General features: G+C 36.6%; 1 protein-coding gene across 4 annotated transcripts in view; it reads right to left on the minus strand.

The window, feature by feature from the left end:
• Window positions 1–20,806, minus strand: part of LOC126944488 (phospholipid-transporting ATPase ABCA3-like) — a 179,919-nt gene that overhangs the window by 69,596 nt on the left and 89,517 nt on the right. For all 4 annotated transcript variants that reach the window (XM_050774024.1, XM_050774026.1, XM_050774023.1 and 1 more), the window contains 5 exons: window positions 20,025–20,235; window positions 13,559–13,709; window positions 3,782–3,880; window positions 3,323–3,488; window positions 2,056–2,353 (listed from right to left, as the gene is read on the minus strand). In XM_050774024.1, coding sequence (XP_050629981.1) covers window positions 2,056–2,353; window positions 3,323–3,488; window positions 3,782–3,880; window positions 13,559–13,709; window positions 20,025–20,235 — 925 coding nt within the window. The remainder of the gene's footprint in view (window positions 1–2,055; window positions 2,354–3,322; window positions 3,489–3,781; window positions 3,881–13,558; window positions 13,710–20,024; window positions 20,236–20,806) is intronic.

Raw genomic sequence — 20,806 nt, forward strand, 5'->3', positions numbered from 1 at the left:
TGTTCCCCTTACTTGTTGCAAGTAATAAAAATCCCCATGTTGAGTTTCCTAGACAGCAAAAGACAATTGTCTGTCAACAGACAATCCAAAGAACAGGAGAAAACTTTTGCAAACTATGCATCCAACAAAGATCTAATATCCAGCACCTACAAAGAATTTAAACAAATTTACAAGAAAAAAACAAACTCATAAAAAAGAGGGCCAACGACATGAACAGAGACTTTGCAAAAGATGACATACACATGGCCAATATTCATATAAAGAAAAGCTCAACATCACTGATCATTAGAGAAATGCAAATCAAAACCACAATGAGTTACCATCTCACACCAGTCAGAAGAGCTATTATTATTATAATTAGCTTTTTATTTTATTTATTCATTTGTTTATTTTTATTTTTTAAGTTTGGGGGTACCTGTGCAGGATGTGCAGGTTTGTTAAATAGGTAAATGTGTGCCATGGTGGTTTGCTGCACCTATCAACCCATCACCGAGGTATTAAGCTCCGCATGCATTAGCTGTTTTTCCTAATGCTCTTTCCCCGCATCCTCCAACAGGCCCCAGTGCGTGTTTTTCCCCTCCCTGTGTCCATGTATTGTTCAGCTCCCACTTATAAGTGAGAACATGAGGTGTTTTCTGTTCCTGTACTAGTTTGCTGAGGATAATGGCTTCCAGCTTCATCCATCTCCTTGCAAAGGACATTTCTTTTTATAGCTACATAGTATTCCATGGTATATATGTACCACATTTTCCTTATCCAATCTATCATTGATGGGCATTTGGGTAGATTCCACGTCTACACGTACATGTGCAAGTATCTTTACAACAGAATGATTTATATTCCTTTGGATATATACCCAGTAATGGAATTGTAGGGTCCAATGGTATTTCCAGTTCTAAATCTTTGAGGAATCACCACACTGTCTTCCACAATGGTTGAACGAATTTACATTCCCACCAACAGTGTAAAAGTGTTCCTATTTCTCTACAACCTCACCAGCATCTGTTGTTTCTTGACTTTTAAGAATAGCTATCATTTAAAAAGTAAAAAACAAACAAACAAATAAACAAAAAACAAAAAACAAAACACACATATGCTGGTGAGGTTGCAGAGAAAAAGGAATGCTTATACACTGTTGGTGGGAGTGTAAATTAGTTCAGTTACTGTGGAAGACAGTGTGGTGATTCCTCAGACTTAAAGACAGAAATATAGTTAGACCCAGCAATCCCATTACTGGGTGTATACCCAAAGGAATATACATAATTCTATTATAAAGACACATGCATGTGTATGTTCATTGCAATACTATTCACAATAGCAATGACATGGAGTCAACCCAAATGCCATCAATAATAGACCGGATAAAGAAAATGTGGTACATGTACACCGTGCAATACTATGCAGCCATAAAAAAGAATGAGGTCATGCCCTTTGCAGGGACATACATGGAGCTGGAGGCCATCATTCTTAGCAAACTAACACGGGAACAGAAAACCAAATACCACATGTTCTCACTTATAAGTTGGAGCTAAATGAGGAGAATACATGGACACATAGAGGGGAACAACATATACTGGGGCCTACAGGAGGGTGGAAGGTTGGAGGAGGGAGAGAATCAGGAAAAATAACTAATGGATACTAGGCTTAATATCTGGGTGATGAAGTAATCTGTACAACCCCCATGATACAAGTTTACCTGTGTAACAAGGTAAACTTGTATCTTTACTTGTTGTCTCTTTACATAAGATTTACTGACCTCTGCTGTAATATGTTAAATAAAACATTTACAATTTGGCTTTAGATAAAGTAAAACACACAAAAATCTTAGTTCATGTACCCATGAACTTAAAAGTTAAAACAAAATAAATAAATTTAAAAATCTGAAAAAATGACGGCATTCTTTGACTTGAATATAACTGTCTCTAAGACATTTGTGACTAACAGGGGAAGGACAGAGTGGGTAGCCAAACACTATAGTTAAGACCTTCTTTGGAAGTAACACAAGAAGATCGTCTCTGAGAGCAGTTCTTTTTTTTTTTCCTCAGTGAGCTTTACCTTGTACTTCCTGAGGTCTTTGGTTGTCAGACTCGAGCATACTCTTAAGGCGTTCTGAGAGATCTGCAGTCAAATTAGAAGCCCCAGAAATAGAAAAGGGCACAATGGTTTGACCATATTGACTCAACTCCATTTGCCTAATCATTTCATGCTGTGAAGAATTTTTACTAGAACTTAAGAGAAAGGCAAGGGAGCCTATGAGTCCCAGTATCTGTAACAAAAGCAGTTTCCAGTTGCGCCAGTTGAACATCACCCTCTTTACGAACATGGCACAGAACTGCTGGCTGTAGAGAGAACACTAAGGAAAAATGAGAAAAAGATAACATTACAATAGGTATAGACTTAAACATGCCATTCATGTTGAACTCCATTAAGACGAATGCTTTGAAATTCTGTGGTATGAACATATACAAGTTTTATATTACAAACACATAAAGTTTATAGAAGTAAGTATTTGGAATAGAACCTAAGCGTAGTATGACAGGACACAATTGTATGATCAATCTTTTCTTTGTATGAGGCAGGGGTCAACAAACTATGGCCCTATGGCCTGTTTTTATAAACAAAGTTTTATTGGAACACAGCGATGCCCATTTATTTCTGTATTTTCATGGTTGTTTTTGGGCTATAATGACAGACTTGAGTAATTGTGAAAGACACCAGATGGCCTGCTAGGCCTTCAATATTTGTTGTCTCTTTACATAAGGTTTACTGACCTCTGCTGTAATATATTAAATAAAATGTTTACAGTTTGGCTTTAGATATAACACACAAAAATCTTAGAAGGATGATTTTCCTCAGACTCCTGATAGCCAAGAAAACTAGGGTGCTTTATAGAAGGAGTAGATGATTATAAGAAGAATGAAGAAAATATTTGGCAACTCAGAATTCCACTGTGAAGGATCATACTAATTAGGGAACCATCCCTTACACAGTAACAATTCCCAATAGGAAAACTTAGAATACTTAAAATATTGTGCATATTGAATTATTAAAAATCAGGCTCACTAGTACCCTTAACTTAGCCTCAATAAACCAACACATTTTGTGGTTACTGATTTGAAAAGAAATGAATTCTAAAACAGAAAAAAAGGATGGAGGAATAACAATGGTGAAAGCAAACCATTGCTATCTTATCTAAAACCCATCATTTCTGCATTAGAAAACTGATTAGGAAGTGGCACAGACTGCTTGCCATCTGATCGACGAAGTGTACCTCTTGCACTCCAACCATATCTACACCAGGTTTCTTGGTAAAGGTGCTTACCCCAGTATTAAAGTTAATAGTAGGGCTTTCATTCAGGGTGGGAGGATCTGCTCCCTCAACATTTCTTGACATGTTCTTATTCTGGTTCCTGTTGGAGGCTCGGCCCATTTGGGAGGAAGACTTCATAGCTTCGATATCTGTTTGTGACTCTTCTGTGTAACCGACCCTACATAAAAAAGCACAAAGTATTTCATTTCAATCTTATTCCAAAGTATCCTGTTTGAAGAATGTGAGTTGCAGCCCCCAACTCAGAAGGCTCCTTGGTGTGCTCATTGCCTGGCAGAAATCATTACTTGGAAGCAACATGGTACTTGTGGTAGAGCAATGGTTCCCAAACATGCCCCGTTGCCCTTAAATTTCTATTGGATGAAACCTGAAAGTCTGGAGAACTTACAAAGGGAACTAAGACATGTTCTTTTCCCTCCAGAGATTTTCTTTTCCCTATACATTGTCACTCACTTGAAGAAGACTTCTTCCATGGTAGTGACAGAGGCACCAACGCTAGAAATGCCCAGGTTTTCTTGTTCTTGTTCCAGAGCAGTAAACAGAGCTTCAAAACTAGGAGTAGAAGAGGAACAGAAAAAGCTAGCACCAAACCAGATGATTTTCATATTTATGTCTTTTTCTTCTAAGATAATTTCCTCTCAGCAGTAGGGAAAATGTAGATCATTTTACATTTCAATGCTTACTATAAGTTTATGCCTCTGGTAAATCAGAAAGGTGGGACAAATGGAGAGAAAGAGACTAGCAAATTGCTACAGCAATTTATTCTCTGAATTTTGTGCAGTGCACACATATCAATTTCATACTTAAAGTAAAAGAGAAAAAGGAAATATGGTGAATCCACTCTACTTAGTTCTTGGATACCCATACTGTTGGTCTTCTAAGACAAGGATCAGGAGACTGTATATATGTTAATATCTCTAGTCATGAGTTAACTTATCATGAACATGAGCTAACTTATCACGTACATATATGCTATGGTTCCTATTACTCAGTAAATATTAAAAAAAGAAAGAAAATCATCCACAATTTAAAAAATACTAAAAAATAGAAAATGGAGTAGGTGCAGTAAAACTTAAAGACTTAGAGGGAATTATGTGATTAAATGTCCAGAAAAGTCTATGGAAGTTGAGCCAGATACAATGTGGAGACATCAAGTCTTTTAAAGAATGGTCTTCCTGGGAAGACATTACAGAATGTTGTATTCAAACGATTATCTTTTTTTTTTTTTTTTAATTTATTTTATTATTATTATACTTTAAGTCGTAGGGTACATGTGCATAACATGCAGGTTTGTTACATATGTGCTGCACCCATCAACTCGTCATTTACATCAGGTATAACTCCCAATGCAATAAAGATAGGCCCCGGTGTGTGATGTTCCCCTTCCTGAGGAAGTGATTGTTCAGTTCCCACCTATGAGTGAGAACATGCGGTGTTTGGTTTTCTGTTCTTGTGATACAGAATGATGCTGCATCCAAGTCCCTACAAAGGTATGGTGTGCTCATCATCACTGGCCAAAATCAAAACCACAATGAGATATTCTCACACCAGTTAGAATGGCAATTATTAAAAAGTCAGGAAACAACAGGTGCTGGAGAGGATGTGGAGAAATAGGAACACTTTTAACTGTTGGTGGGATTGTAAGCTAGTTCAACCATTATGGAAAACAGTATGGCGATTCCTCAAGGATCTAGAACTAGATGTACCATATGACCCAGCCATCCCATTACTGGGTATATACCCAAAGGATTATAAATTATGCTGCTATAAAGACACATGCACACGTATGTTTATTGCAGCACTATTCACAATAGCAAAGACTTGGAATCAAACGATTATCTTTTTCAGAAACCTCCAGTTCTCAAATCTATCTCGAACCTTCAGTTCTCAAATCTATCTCTATCCATTTAGTTGAACCTGTCTTTGCACACACTCAGTGTTAGGGGAATTAAAAATTTCCTTTTAAAAAATCTATCAAACTTGCCTCCATATTCAAGCTTACATTCTATCTAGTTTTGCACATTAGTTCCAATCTTACACCTTGAGGTTATTTAATTCATCTGTGTGACAGCCAGTCTTTGACATATTTTAAGCCCATTTTTCCTACACTACAATTCTTCATTTCCAATATATGACTTCTCTACTGGGATTCACTTATATTTTCTTCTTTTTCATTTTTAAATTTGGGCTGAGTATGGTGGCTCATGCCTGTAATATTAGCACTTTGGGAGGCCAAAGTGGAAGGATTGCTTGAAGCCAGGAGGTTGAGACCAGCCTATGCAAAATATAGTGAGACCTCATCTCTTAAAAAAAAAAAGTCAGCTGGGCATGGTGGTACATGCCTGTGGTTCCAGCTACTCATGAAGCTGAGGTGGGAGGATCACTTGAGCCTGGGAGGTAAAGGCTGCAGTGAGCTGTGATTGTACCACTGCACTTCAGCCTGGGTGACAGAGCAAGAATTTGTCTCAAAAAAAAAAAAAAAAAAAAAAAAAATTAACGTGTGCGCATTGTACAAAATTCAGAAAATAAGTATATAAAGAAAATAAAAATTATCATAACACCATCCATCAAAGATAACCACTGTTAATACACTATTATTTTGGCAAAATTATTTTTGGTTCTTTTGGCTTTATGCAATATATGACGAAGTTAGAATTAAATTGTGTACTGCTTTAAATGTATTAATATAGCACAAAGTCTTGATAACCTAAATATTCATCACCAGCTTAATGAACAAATAAATTACAGTATGAATATATGACAGAATAAGATATAATTAAAATGTAGATTTCTCCACAGTTGTTTCATAAATGAAGAAAGCCTACAATTCCTAACAGAAAGTTGGCTGAGAAATCCTGGTGAGTAAACAAGGCAAGATTCTGAACATTAGTATGGTAGAATCCCATTTCTAAGAAAACTATTATTATGAGCCAGGCATGGTGGCTCATGCCTGTAATCCCAGCACTTTGGGAGGCCAAGGCAGGTGGATCACCTGAGGCCAGGAGTTTGAGACTAGACTGGCCAACATGGCGAAGCCCCGTCTCTACTAAAAATACAAAATTAGCTGGGTGTGGTGGCATGCACCTGTAATCCCAGCTACTCAGGAAGTTGAGGCAGGAGAATCGCTTGAACCTGGGAGGCAGAGGTTGCAGTGAACTGAGATCGCACCACTGCACTCCAGCCTGGGCAATAGAGTGAGACTTCATCTCAAGAAAAAAAAAATAATAAAAGATAAAAAACTATTACTATGATTGTATACATGTCAATATATATATGTGGTGTTCTTGAAAAATATGCATCCAAATAAAAACAACACAAAACAAAATAAACACACAAAAATAAAAATACACATCAAACTCTTCTCAGGGATTACTTCTATGGACAGTAATTATGAGAGACTTTCACTTTCTAATTCATATACTCCAGAAATAAATAAGTTCTTTAATTTTTATCATCATGCAACCGTAAGTAGATTAGTCAACTCTAGGTTCCTCAGTAATAAAGCAAACAGTAAGCAAAACAGAATAAAGAAATAAATAACAAAACAAATTATTTCATGAGTCAGTTGTATTATAAAGTCCTATTATGAATCTGATCTGTTTTTCTAATTATATAAGTTTATAAACCTTTTTTCTAATTATATGTTTTATATGCTATATATAATACCAATATTTAATACATATGGATATTATACAGATAATATATATTATCTTTTGGGGGAAATAGAGAAAAACATAAAAACGAAAAGAATCTATCTCAAGTATATTCCTGTTAAATACTTGATGTACTTCTTTCCATCACTACATATATTTTTAGATTTTTTTTTCTTCTTTTCTGTGGTGCAACATACGTAAAATGCACTGTGTGGCAAATGAATTTTTCCATATGAGTATACCTGGATAACATCCAGATAAGACAGAGAACAGTTCCAGTGTCTCAGAAGGGTATTCCAGGATGCCCCTTTCTGGTTGACAACCCCTTTATCTGCACACACAGACACACATACATATGTGCATATACACACAACATATGGTAACAATTGTATTGGAATTCTAGAACCAAAGATTCGTTTTGCTTTTTCTTGAGTTTTATATAAACGGCATCTTACAGCATATGCTTTTTGGCCCAACGTAATGTCTGTGAGATTTCCTCATGTTGTTGCATATACCACTAGTTCATTTTTTTTTTGGAGACAGAATCTCGCTTTGTTGCCAGGTTGTAGTGCAGTGGTGTTATCTTGGTTCACTGCACCCTCCCCCTGCCGGGTTCAAGCGATTCTCCTGCCTCAGCCTCCCGAGTAGGTGGGACTACAGGCACAGGCTACCACGCCCAGCTAAGTTTTGTATTTCCAGTAGAGACGGAGTTTCACCATGTTGGCCAGGATGGTCTCTATCTCTTGACCTCATGATCTCCCTGCCTCGGCCTCCCCAAGTGCTGAGATTACAGGTGTGAGCCACCGCGCCCGGCCATAGTTCATTCTTTTTTATTGTTGAGTGGTATTTATCCATTTCCTGCTAAAGGATGTTCTGGTTGTTTTTGGTTTGGGGCTAGTATGAATAAAGTGACTGTGAATATAAACATTATTTTACATGTATTTTAATGGACTTGTCTCTCCTAGGTATATACTAGGAGTGTGATTACTAGGTCATAGGGTAAGCACATACTGAGCTTACCAAAAATGACCAAATATTTTACAAAGCAGTTTCACCATTTTACACTTCTACCAGCGATGAGAGCCGGTTGCCATGTTCACGTTATAGTTCGTCTTCTTAGCTTTAGCCATTCTAGGGGGTGTGTAGTGGTAATGTAATGCTTGCTTATTCTTCGTTAATTTTGCATAGTTCTGGGAAGAATTTTTGACATAGTCTTCTCTTTCATCAGTTCTGCTATTTTCTGCCATAATTATTTGGTCAGTTTTTTTAATTACCCAATCAAGAATTTATCTCACTTTTCCTCTTCAAAACTGCTGGGTCTAGATTCATAGCATCTTCTTTAATTTGATCAAGGCTACAAAGCAGAGAATTTCAGAAGTTTTCTATTTTTGCAGTACAATAATGTTCAGAATTGGCATTTTTAAATTTAGTATCTTGTCCACAATTCATTCTTTTCCCCCATCTTTATAAAAGGAGGTTGATATTTCTCCAGGACTGACATACGATTATATACAATTTCAGGAGGAAATTATGTCTAAGACTTAGGTGTGATTCTCCTTGATAAAGTGATTTTTCTTCTGAATTCTCATTCTAGGTATTGTTTTTTTCTTTTCTTCTTTTTTTGCTGAAAATCAACTTTGGTATCATTGGTGGTATCAATTTGCGAAGCTTAAAATTAGGATGAGATTGGCATGTCTCCAGTTTTCTAACATCATGGTATAGATGGAAAAGCAAAAAGTTTTGGAGCTAAATGGGCCCGTGTTCAATTTCAGCCTGTGTTCAATTTCAGCCTGTATCAGTAATAACTATTTGATTTAATCTTTCCATTTGATCTACTATTATGATTTGATTGAATCTTTCTGACCTTAAGAGTCATCATATCAGCTGGGCGCGGTGGCTCAAGCCTGTAATCCCAGCACTTTGGGAGGCTGAGACGGGCGGATCACAAGGTCAGGAGATCGAGACCATCCTGGCTAACACGGTGAAACCCCGTCTCTACTAAAAAATACAAAAAGCTAGCTGGGCGAGGTGGTGGGCGCCTGTAGTCCCAGCTACTGGGGAGGCTGAGGCAGGAGAATGGCGTGAACCCGGGAGGCGGAGCTTGCAGTGAGCTGAGATCCGGCCACTGCACTCCAACCCGGGTGACAGAGCGAGACTCTGTCTCAAAAAAAAAAAAAAAAAAAAAAAAAAGAGTCATCATATCATTTGTAAAAAGGTAAAAATAAGTATGCTTTATATTCTCTTCATTTGTCACAATGTTACTTCACTTTAGCATTTATTCCTTTACAATCCCTTCATGGCGATCTGAGTGGCTCGTGTGTACATCTTCATTTGGAGACTGTAATTTATTTGCAGCTGTGAGGAACACTCTGAATATCTCGTCTTCCTTTTTGCTGTGCATCCTTTTTTAATTAAAAGATCATTCTCTTTGATCAACAATATTGAATTTAAAGAGGAGTTGAGAAATTTTGCTTCCTTGATGACAGCATTGAAGCTTCTTTTCCTTGACATGCTTGGGAAAGATCTAGCTTCCGATTTTTCTTTTTCTTACTGCCAGATCCCAACCTCAAAATTCCATTTTTAAAATACAAATGGAGGCAAAATTAGAAGAAATCAAGGCGCATAAAAAGAGGCATTGCCAAAGCAGAACTCATGCCATAAAATTTCATCTGGATCTATCATGTACACGTTTAATTTCCAGTCTATTTTTTCCTGATTAACCTGCTGGTCCTTATCTCAAATACTAGCTTTGTTTTTGTTCCACAACATAGATTTTTGTAACCCTCACATATCTTTCCAACTGTGCTGCTTAGGAGCCAACCTTTGCTCAAGATACCCCAAACTCTTAAAAAAGAGTATAATGATATTAACTACTTTCAAAACTTTCCTTGAATAACACGTTGAGGGGGTTAGACTTCCTAGTAATATTCTGTATCAGCCTGTCTTATTTGTTCTTGTTTACTACACTTTGGGTATTGCTCCATTTTCTTTAGATTTGGGATTTGGTGGTCAGAATTTCATATTGAAGTTTCCAAACATTCTTGAGGAACATTTCTTTTCAAAAGATCATGCTATGGAATCTTGCTTTTCTGTATATCTTCCAATTTTGTATGTGCCTGAATCTATTAAGTTCTTTTCCTCCTTTTCTGCCACGAAGTCTACCATGGTGTAAGGGAAACTCCCGAAGTTGTCTGACTTTTTTTTTTTTTTTTAATCTTCAACCAACATTTTCTTGATGATCAGAATTAGGCTTACAGTAGCAGTTTCTTTCTCATTTCCTCCATCTTTCTAGGAAGTTTAATCATTGGCAAGAAAAGTCAGCAATGTGTCAGGAGACCTGTAGCAACACATGTCTATATATATATATATATACACACACACCGTAATCATGTCTGTATTACAAGTCTACACTTGAATTATTCCCTTCACTATGAATCTTAAACAAACCTGTATCCAAAATATATTATGCATTTCCTCCTTCTAGCTTGCAGGAGTTTCACAAAATGATATGTAACTTGTTTCTTTCTCCTCCTGTGGTCACCCACTGTTTTTATTTTCTGTACATTTCTACCTTCTAGATCTAGAATTTTAAGCATATAAATATTCCCTGATATGCAGCACTATTTTGATGTGTCTCATATCTATCATTCCGCTATTACATTCTAAGCTTAGGTTTCATTCTACCAAGTCTCAGCATTGTTTTACAAGTTACGACCTTGTTTTAAAATTTCTTCTTCTGGACGGGTGCGTTGGCTCACACCTGTAATCTCAGCACTTTGGGAGGCTGAGGTGGGTGGATCATGAGGCCAGGAGTTCGAGATCAGCCTGGCCAACATGGTGAAACCCCATCTCTACTACTACTACTACTACAAAAAAAAAAAAAAAAAAAAAAAAGCCGGGTGTGGTGGCATGCACCTGTAATCCCGGCTACTTGGGAGGCTGAGGCAGGAGAATTGCTTGAAATTGGAAGGTGGAGGTTGCAGTAAGCCAAGATTGTGCCACTGCACTCCAGCCTGGGCAACAAGAGCAAAACTCCATCTCAAAATATATACATATATGTAATTTTTTCTTTTTTTGTTTTTTTGAGACAATGTCTCACTCTGTCACCCAGGCTGGAGTGCAGTGGCGTGATCTAAGCTCACTGCAGCCTCAATTTCCGGGGCTCAAGTGATCTGCCCGCTTTGGACTCCCAAAGTGCTAAGATTACTGGTGTGACTCACCGGGCCCAGTTTGTTTTAAAATTTCCAGATGACTTTCCTTATGAGATATATTCAATGAATTGAAATACAGGTATATGTGATGAAAAATTACTACTTTTCTGTTCCATAGTATTTATTCAGGCAAATAAATACATATTAGAACAATGTCTGGTAGAAACTAAGTGCTCAATTGCTGTTAGGTATCAAAATTTTAGCTGGGGTAGAAATCACTATTTAACCATCATTTCATTCTTTTCATATTATGCTCTGAAATAACTAGATGTATAGGTATTTCTTTTTCTTGTATTTTCTTCATCCCAATTCTTTTAGCTTAAAACTCTCCCCATAGGGGAACCTCACACCGGGGCCTGTGGGGCCTGTGGGGGTGTGGGGGGCTAAGGGAGAGATAACATTAGGAGAAATACCTAATGTAGGTGATGGGTTGATGGGTGAAGCAAAACCACAATGGCACATGTATACCTATGTGATAAACCTGCACGTTCTGCATATGTACCCCAGAACTTAAAGTGTAATAATAATAATAAAAAAAAATTCTCCCTGTTAGAACCACATGTTCTCACTCATAAGTGGGAGTTGAACAATGAGAACACTTGGACACAGGGAGGGGAACATCATACACCGGGGCCTGTTAGGGGGTCGGGGGCTGGGGGAGGGATAGCGTTAGGAGAAATACCTAATGTAGATGATGGGTTGATGGGTGCAGCAAACCAACATGGCACATGTATACATATGTAACAAACCTGCACGTTCTGCGTATATATCCCAGAACTTAAAGTATATATATAAAAAACAACTCTCCCTGTTAGAGAAAACGTCATCCTGAGCAAATATATACATCCCTAAATTAATGATTTTCATTTTATTTTGTACTGTGTGTGTCATTCTATATCTACAGCCCAGAAATCTACAATCAGTTCTTCATCTTCTAGAGTATCTTCCTATTTCTTTCTTCTGAGTGCAAACGATTAGTAAGATGATGTGGTCTCACCATATCATCTGCTTCCACGTTCTCACATTTCCTGTCTTAGAATCTCAACATGGTGTTTCTGTTCTTGTCTGAGAATGCCGTTTGTGGCCATACAAATTGGGATAGGCAGATAGTGTGGCAAGCTCAAGCAAGCTCTTTATCGGTGTCTCTCCTTCAGATGGATTCTGTAGCTCCTGGTGGATCATGACTACAAACCTGGCCTAAGGCACCAACATAAAACCTGCTTCCCACCTTGGTTGAATGAGTCAACTGCCTTGTATCACCAGGGAGACATAGCTAGAATATTATTTCCAGTTTTTCACTGTATTTAATTCTTCTACTCCAACTTATGACTAGGGTCTTGGTTCTACTCCACTGCCTGATTAGCTGCCCCAAGCTGCTGGTTCAAGAACTTCCCAATTTTCTTTTCTTTCTTTCTTTTTTATTTTTTTGAGACAGAGTTTTGCTCTTGTCACCTAGATTGGAGCATAATGGCGCAATCGTGGCTCACTGCAACCTCCGCCTCCCGGGTTCAAGCAATTATCCCACCTCAGCCTCCCGAATAGCTGGGATTACAGGCACTTGCCACCATGCCTGTCTAATTTCTGTATTTTTAGTAGAGATGGAGTTTCACCATGTTGGCCAGGCTGGTCTCAAATTCCTGACCTCAGGTGATCTGCCTGCCTTGGCCTCCCAAAGTGCTGGGTCTACAGGTGTGAGCTACCACAGCAGGCTGAACTTCCCGATTTTCTGAGTGAACAGAACTCAAATGGCACAGTTCTTCTTCCTTTACTGTTTCTTTTATGACACATTCCTGTTGTTCTGGAAAAAAAAATTAAAGTCCCCCATCTCCCATATTCTTTGTGAATATAACAACTGGCTTGAATCTAGAGAATACCAAAGCAACTACGTAACTGTATGTGGCAAGAAGCTAAAAATATCATACTCTGAAAGTTACCAATGAATACTCTTAGTTTCTTTTTCTTTTTTTTAGGATAGTTATCACAGGAAAAGTTATTATTCTTTGACTCCCTTTCATGAGTAACTTGGCTAACTGGTGAATCCAAGCTGCCTATTTCCTCTCGGTTCATGTCATCCTGACTCTAAGAGCCATGTTTAATTAAGCCATCCATTTTTTTCCTCTCATTATCTTAATATTTCCCTTCACTCAACTCACCAGGAGCACCAAAAACATTCATCAGTTATCCCAATTAACACCAGAAAACTATAGCCATTAGGTGCATCTCTCTGTTCAGTGCAAATGGCAGCTGTAACAGGATTTTTGTCTTGTTAAATAAACTCTACTTGTTAAGCCTGAAGAAACTAGGAAAAGAAACAATGATTTCTGGCTCTCTAAGAATTACTCATTTAGCATTCTCTGGATCCATACCTGTGTGCATAATTTTTGGGCAGAATAAAAGATAACTCAGTTCCAACATCATTCTCCAAAGTGGCTGTCGGTATATAATAATGAATTAATTTTGAGACTTCTTCAACATTACAGTCAGGTGTCTTCACCATGACAATGCGGTATCCCACACCTGAGAAAAATCCATGTAGAAGAACAAATAAAACGATTTTGTATTTCCCACACTTGTGAGATCACACGTGACTTTCATTACCTGTGTAAGCTAGAAGATAGGGCATGTCACAGATCATTAAATCACAACTCTAACGAGTCTAATAAGTACTTCTTTTATAATTTCATTATTTCTCTTAGGGACTGATAGTGATCTGGATTATATAACCAGATAGAGCAGAGATAGGATGAAAAGCCTCGTTATCTGGCTTCTCATCATATTGACACTGAAATCTGAGAGGACAAGATTAATATGCATTAAAGAGATATTTGTTGGTTGTCTACTACATGCCAGGTAGTAAATAAGTCAGATAAAAATCCTTTCAGAAACTGAAGAAATTGGCCAGGCATGGTGGCTTATGCCTATAATCCCAGCACTTTGGGAGGCAGAGGCGGGTGGATCACCTGAGGTCAGGAGTTGAAGACTAGACTGGCCAACATGGCAAAATTCTGTCTCTACTACACACAAAAATCAACACAGAATTCTATAAATGGCAAAAATATATTTTAAAAGTAGAGACAAACATAAATGAGATAATTCATTACCCACAAAAGTATGCTACAAGAAATGTCAAAGGAAGGGCTTTAGGCATAAGAAACAGTATATTTTAACTGAATGAAAATAAAAATGCAACCTACTAAAATTTGTGGGGTGTTGCTAACACAGGACTTAGGAAGAAAGGTATAGCTTTAGATCCTATATTTGAAAGAAGAAAGGTTAAGAGTCAATGATTTAATGTTCCATCTTAATAGCTGGGCGTGGTGGCGTGGTGGCATGTGCCTGTAACCCTAGCTACTCGGGAGGCTGCGGCAAAAGAATGACTTGAACCCATCAGGCAGAGGTTGCAGTAAGCAGAGATCACGCCACTGCACTCCAGCCTGGGTGAGAGAATGAGACCCTCTCATAAATAATAATAATAATAATATTCCATCTTAAAAAGGTAGAAAATGAGTGAATGAATCCAAACTAAGAAACAAAAGTGAAATAATAAAGATGAACAATGAAATAAGTTAAATAAAAAACAGAAAAATGATAAAAATAATAAAGCTAAAAATTATTCTTATTCATAGGATGTATTATTAACAAGAATGATCAAGAAAAAAAAGAGAAAAACACAAATAATCAGTGTCCAAAATGAAAGTCAAGACATTAACATACGTAATACAAACATTTAAAGGATAATTAAGGGGATATTAGTTATCTAAAAAAATTAAAGTTATAAAAAAGTTCACAAAAAATAATGGAAAATCTAAATAGTCCTATATTTTTCAAAGAAAGACACACACACACACAAACACACACACACACACACACACACACATATATATATATATATATATATATATATATATATATATATTTTTTTTTTTTTTTTTTTCACTCTGTCGCCCAGGCTGGAGTGCAGTGGCATGATGTTGGCTCACTGCAACTTCCACCTCACGGATTCAAGTGATTCTCCTGCCTCAGCCTCCTGAGTAGCTGGGAATACAGGCATGCACCACCATGCCCAGCTAATTTTTATATTTTTAGTAGATACCGGGTTTCACCATGTTGGCCAGGCTGGTCTCAAACCTCTGAGATCGCTGGTCTCAAACTCCTGAGATCAAGTGATCTGCCTGCCTCAGCCTCCCAAAGTGCTGGATTACAGGTGTAAGCCGCTGTACCTGGCCAAGAAATAGACTTTTAATTAGTAAAACTCTCCCAAATAGTAATCTTGAGACCCAGATGACACTTTACTGGTTAATTCTATCCAACACTTAAGAAAAAAATAGTAGAGCCTTATATAAATGCTTACAGATGACAAAAGAGAAGAAACACTTCTGAATTCATTTTGTGAGGCCAACATAAACCTGATATCAAAACTAGACAGAGATTTCAAGAAAAGAAAATTATAGACATTATAGACCAAAGTCCCTGATGAACTTAATATCTACAAATCAAATTCTGCAATTTATAAGTAATACATAATGCCTAATAGGATTTATCCCAGGAAAAAAAGCTTGGCTTTATCTTTCAAACATAAATGAATGTAAATCAGAATACAAACAAAATTAAAGAGAAAAAATATGAATATTCCACTAGATCCAAAAAGAAAAACGAAAAAAAAGCATTGATGAAATTCAACGTCTACCACAGATTTTTAAAAACCTCCTAGCAATCTCCAGGAAATAAGAGAGAACACAAACAAATGGAAGAACATTCCATCCTTGTTGACAGGAAGAATCAATATTGTGAAAATGGCCATACTGCTCAAAGTAATTTATAGATTCAATGCTATTCCCATTAAACTACCATTGACGTTCTTCAGAGAATTAGAAAAAGCTACTTTAAAATTTACATGAAGCCAAAAACGAGCCTGTATAGTTAAGACAATCCTAAGCAAAAAGAACAAAGCTGGAGGCATCATGCTACCTGACTTCAAATTATACTACAAGGCTACAGTAACCAAAACAGCATGGTACTGATACAAAAACAGACACATAGACCAATGGAATAGAAGAGATCTTAGAAGTAAGACTGCACATCTACAACCATCTAATCTTCAGCAAACCTGACAAAAACAAGCAAAGGGTAAAGGATCTCCTTATAATAAATGTGCTGAGAAAACTGGCTAGTCATATGCAGAAAATTGAAACTGGACCCCTTCCTTACACCTTATACAAAAATTAACTCAAGATGGATTAAAGACTTAAATGTAAAACCTAAAACTTTTATAAAAACTATAGAAGAAAATCTCAGCAATACCATTCAGGACATAGGCACAGGCAAAGGTTTGATGACAAAAACATCAAAATCAATTGCAACAAAAGCAAAAATTGACAAACGGTATCTAATTAAACTAAAGAGCTTCTACACAGCAAAAGGAACTATCATCAGAGTGAACAGATAACCTACAGAATGGGAGAAAATTTTTGTAATCTATCCATCTGACAAAGGTCTAATATCAGAAAGTAGGCAAAGGACATGAACAGACACTTCTCAAAAGAAGACATTTATGCAGCCAATAAACATATGAAAAAAAGCTCAATGTCACTGATCATTAGGGAAATGCAAATCAAAACCACAATGAGATACCATCTCACACCAATCAGAATGGCCATTATTAAAAAGTCAAGAAACAGATGCTGGCAAGGCTGTGGAGAAATAGGAATGCTTTTACACTGTTGGTGGGAATGTAAATTAGTGCTACCATTTTGGAAGACAGTGTGGCACTTCCTCAAGTCCCATTACTGGGTGTGTACCCAAAGGATTATAAATCATTCTATTATAAAGACACATGCATGTACACGTTCATTGCAGCACCATTCACAATAGCAAATACATGGAATCAACCCAAATGCCCATCAGTGATAGATTGGATAAAGAAAATGTGGTGCATATATACCATGGAATACTATATAGCCATAAAAAGGAATGAGATTATATCATTTGCAGAGACATGGTTGGAGCTGGAAGCCATTATCCTCAGTGAACACACACAGGAACAGAAAACCACACACCCCATGTTGTTACTTAAAAGTGGGAGCTGAACAATGAGAACACACGGACACAGGGAGAGGAACAACACACACTGGGGCCTGTCATGGGGGACAGGAGAAGGGAGAGCATTAGGATAAATAGCTAATGCATGTGGGGCTTAATACCTAGGTGATGGGGTGATAGATGCAGCAAACCACCATGGCACACATTTACCTATGTAACAAACCTGCACATCCTGCACATGTATTCTAGAACTTAAAATAAAACTTTAAAAAAAAAAAGAAAGAAAAAAACCTCCTAGCAAAAAAGGAAAATTCATTAAACTGGTAACAGGCTTCCAAGTAATCCTTCAGGAAATCTCATACTTAATGATGAACATTATACATTTCCCCTCTAAGATAAGGAACAAGTCAAGTCTGTCTACTTTTATCAATCCTATTCAAGAATGTGCTGTAAGTCCCATATAAGACAATAAGTCAAAAGAAAAAGATAAAAGGCATAAAGATGAGAAAGAAGCAAAATCTTCTGATTCACAAGTAATAGGATTGTGCATAGAATCTACAAAAGTATCATCAGACCTAATGTATGAATAAACAAGTTTACAAGACACAAGGTCAATATAAAATTATTGTATATATAAATACTACAAGAGAAACATTGGAAAATGACATTAAATACTACCATTTGCATAAATATAAAAATGAAATACTTTGGAATACATCTAATGAAAGACCTTGACAATGAACAAAATATAGCCAAAAATGGCCTAAACAAAACCTAAATAAACCAATAAATAATATGAAGCTCATATACTGGAAGACTCAATATTGAAGATGACCATTCTTCCCAAAATGATACATAGCTTCAAAGAGATCCCAATCAATATTCAACCAGAGTTTTTGTAGAATTTAACAAAATGGCTCTAAGATCTATAGGGAAATATAAAGGGCCTATAATAGCTCAAGCAATTTTGGAAAACAAGAAAAAAGTTGACAGACTTATGTTACCTATTTTCAGAACTTACTATAAAGATCCAGTATTCATGACTGTTGTATTTGTAAAAGAATAGACCTATGGATGAATGAAACAATAGAAAAACCAAAAGTAGACCCACTTATAGATAGTCAGCTGATTTTTATCAAAGGTGCCAAAGCAATTCGCTAGAAAAAGGAATGTGTTTCAGTAAATGGTTCTGGATACTCACAGGGGGAAAAAAATCAACATCAACACCATTTGCAAAAGTCAACTTGAAATAAGTCATAAACCTTTAGAAGCTAGAACTGTAAAGTATCAAGAAGAAAATATAGGAGATCTCTGCAACCTTTATGTAGGCAAAGATATCCTAGAAAGGACACAAAAATCTTCAAAAAAATTAACAAATGAGCCTTAAAATTAAACATTTACACTCATCAAAAGATACTATTAAGATAAGTAGGCAAGGAACCCATTTGGATAAATATTCACAATCCATATATCTGACAAAGAACTCACATGAAGAATATGTGAAAGAACTACAAATGTTCAATCAAAAAGATAACCAACTTGTAATAGTGGGCAGAAGACTTAAACACTTCACAAAAGAATTTATGCAAATAGCTAACTTATACATGAAAATGAACTCAATATAATTATTCTTCAGGGAAATGAAAATTAAAAACACCGAGATAACTGTTTCACACCCACCAGAATGACTAAAACCCAAAAGGCAAACCAAAATGTTGGTGTGGGTATGGAGTAAGTGGAATTCTCAAACACGCTGACTGGTATAAAATATTACAAGCACTTTGAAGAACCTTTCAAAACATCACACACATAATTTATGACCAAGAACCTCACCAGTAAGTACCAAAATATTCCACTACTAAGTATTTTTATCCAAGATGAATTTTTAAGCAAGAGAGATCTTTAAGTTCACAAGATGGATTTTTAACCAAGAAAGATCTTTAAATTCATAGCACATTTGCTTATGATATTTGAATTCATACATCATATGATAGAAATGACCTAAAACAACATAAAAATCTATGAAGATTTGAAGTTATGTACAATTGATCCATGCAACAATATAGATTAATCTCAAATGTATTGTGCTGAAGAAACCAGGAACAAAATTATAATATATAATTCATTTATATGACATTCAACAACAGGCAAAACTAATGTATGGTAATAAAATCAGAAAGTAATTGCCTCTGGGAGAGGTGAATTGATGAAAACAGGCTCAAAAAAAACTTTCTAGAATCATGGAACTATTTCGTGTCAAAATTATATTTAAAGAGTCAAAGATGACTGATGTATAGGTAATTTTGAATAATGGCCTTAAAAAGGTAAGGAAGCTATTAGGACATATTTGGTATTTTACAGTTTAGAAAAATTTTTCATATTGTAATAAATTATTCCACTCATATAGAAGCAATTTAGTACTTCTTTGAAAAACAAGAAACAGCAGATGTTTGATTCACTACGTTTCCCTTATAATCCATCAACCTGTCTCTCTGTCTGTCTGTCTATCTATCTAACTCTTTGAAAGCACACATGCATTTGGGCAAATTAAAATTTCAGTAGAAGCCATGTGGAAAAACTGAACAGAAATTTTGGATAAAACAATAAATACAAAAGAGGGAAATAATTTTGAAAAAAAGGAGTATTATTTCAAAGAGCTCATAGTTGAATACTAATTAATAGAACAGAAGGAATCACTGAAGTTTTGGGTACCTAGAAAAAAACAATAAAACATATGTTTGAAGAATGTTATGAAGGCATCAATATCCTGAGAATAATCAAGGAGAGACAGACCATATATCTTTTTCAGGAAAATTGAAGAGCCACAGCACCGCACGGATCCCTTGACCATGATGGCTATGCGGTCACCCAGAACATCAGCTTCATCCATGTAGTGGGTGGTCAGTAGGATGGTACGATCAAGTTTAAAATGCTGCAGGAGATCCCAGGTGACCCTCCTTGAGACTGGGTCCATGCCAGACGTTGGCTCATCAAGTATCACTACCTGAAGACCAGGAAAACAAATCCGTGACCATTGTTAAATATTTTATACTGGTACCACTATTGTCTTACCAGTCATGGAGCTTACTCTGATTTTGCTTTTTCACTTGTTCAACTAGGCTAAGATAATAAGTTTAGAGGCTAAGTGCAGTGGCTCACACCTGTAATCTCAGCACTTTGGGAGGCCAAAGTGGAGGATCACTTGAGCCCAAAAGTTAGAGCAACATAGTGAGACCCTATCTCTACAAAAAACTTAAAAAATCAGTAAAAAGTTAGCTGGGTGTGGTGGCATGTGGCTGTAGTTCCAGCTACCTGGGAGGCTGAGCAGGGAAGATTGCTTGAGTTAGGTAGGTTAAGGCTGCTTTAAGCCATGATTGTGCCACTGCACTCCAGCCTGGGTGACAGAGCAAGACCCTGTCTCAAAAAAAAGTTTAGAAAAAACTGAATTAGGAATACTGGAATAATTTCAAACCTATGGCCATTTTATACCAACGAGATCGACAATGTCAATCCCATCTGATTTTCATTTAGGAGGTTATATTTAGAACGTTAGCTCCATAGCAGTTCTCAAATTT

Source organism: Macaca thibetana, chromosome 20, assembly GCF_024542745.1.
Source record: "Macaca thibetana thibetana isolate TM-01 chromosome 20, ASM2454274v1, whole genome shotgun sequence".
Taxonomy (NCBI): domain Eukaryota; kingdom Metazoa; phylum Chordata; class Mammalia; order Primates; family Cercopithecidae; genus Macaca; species Macaca thibetana.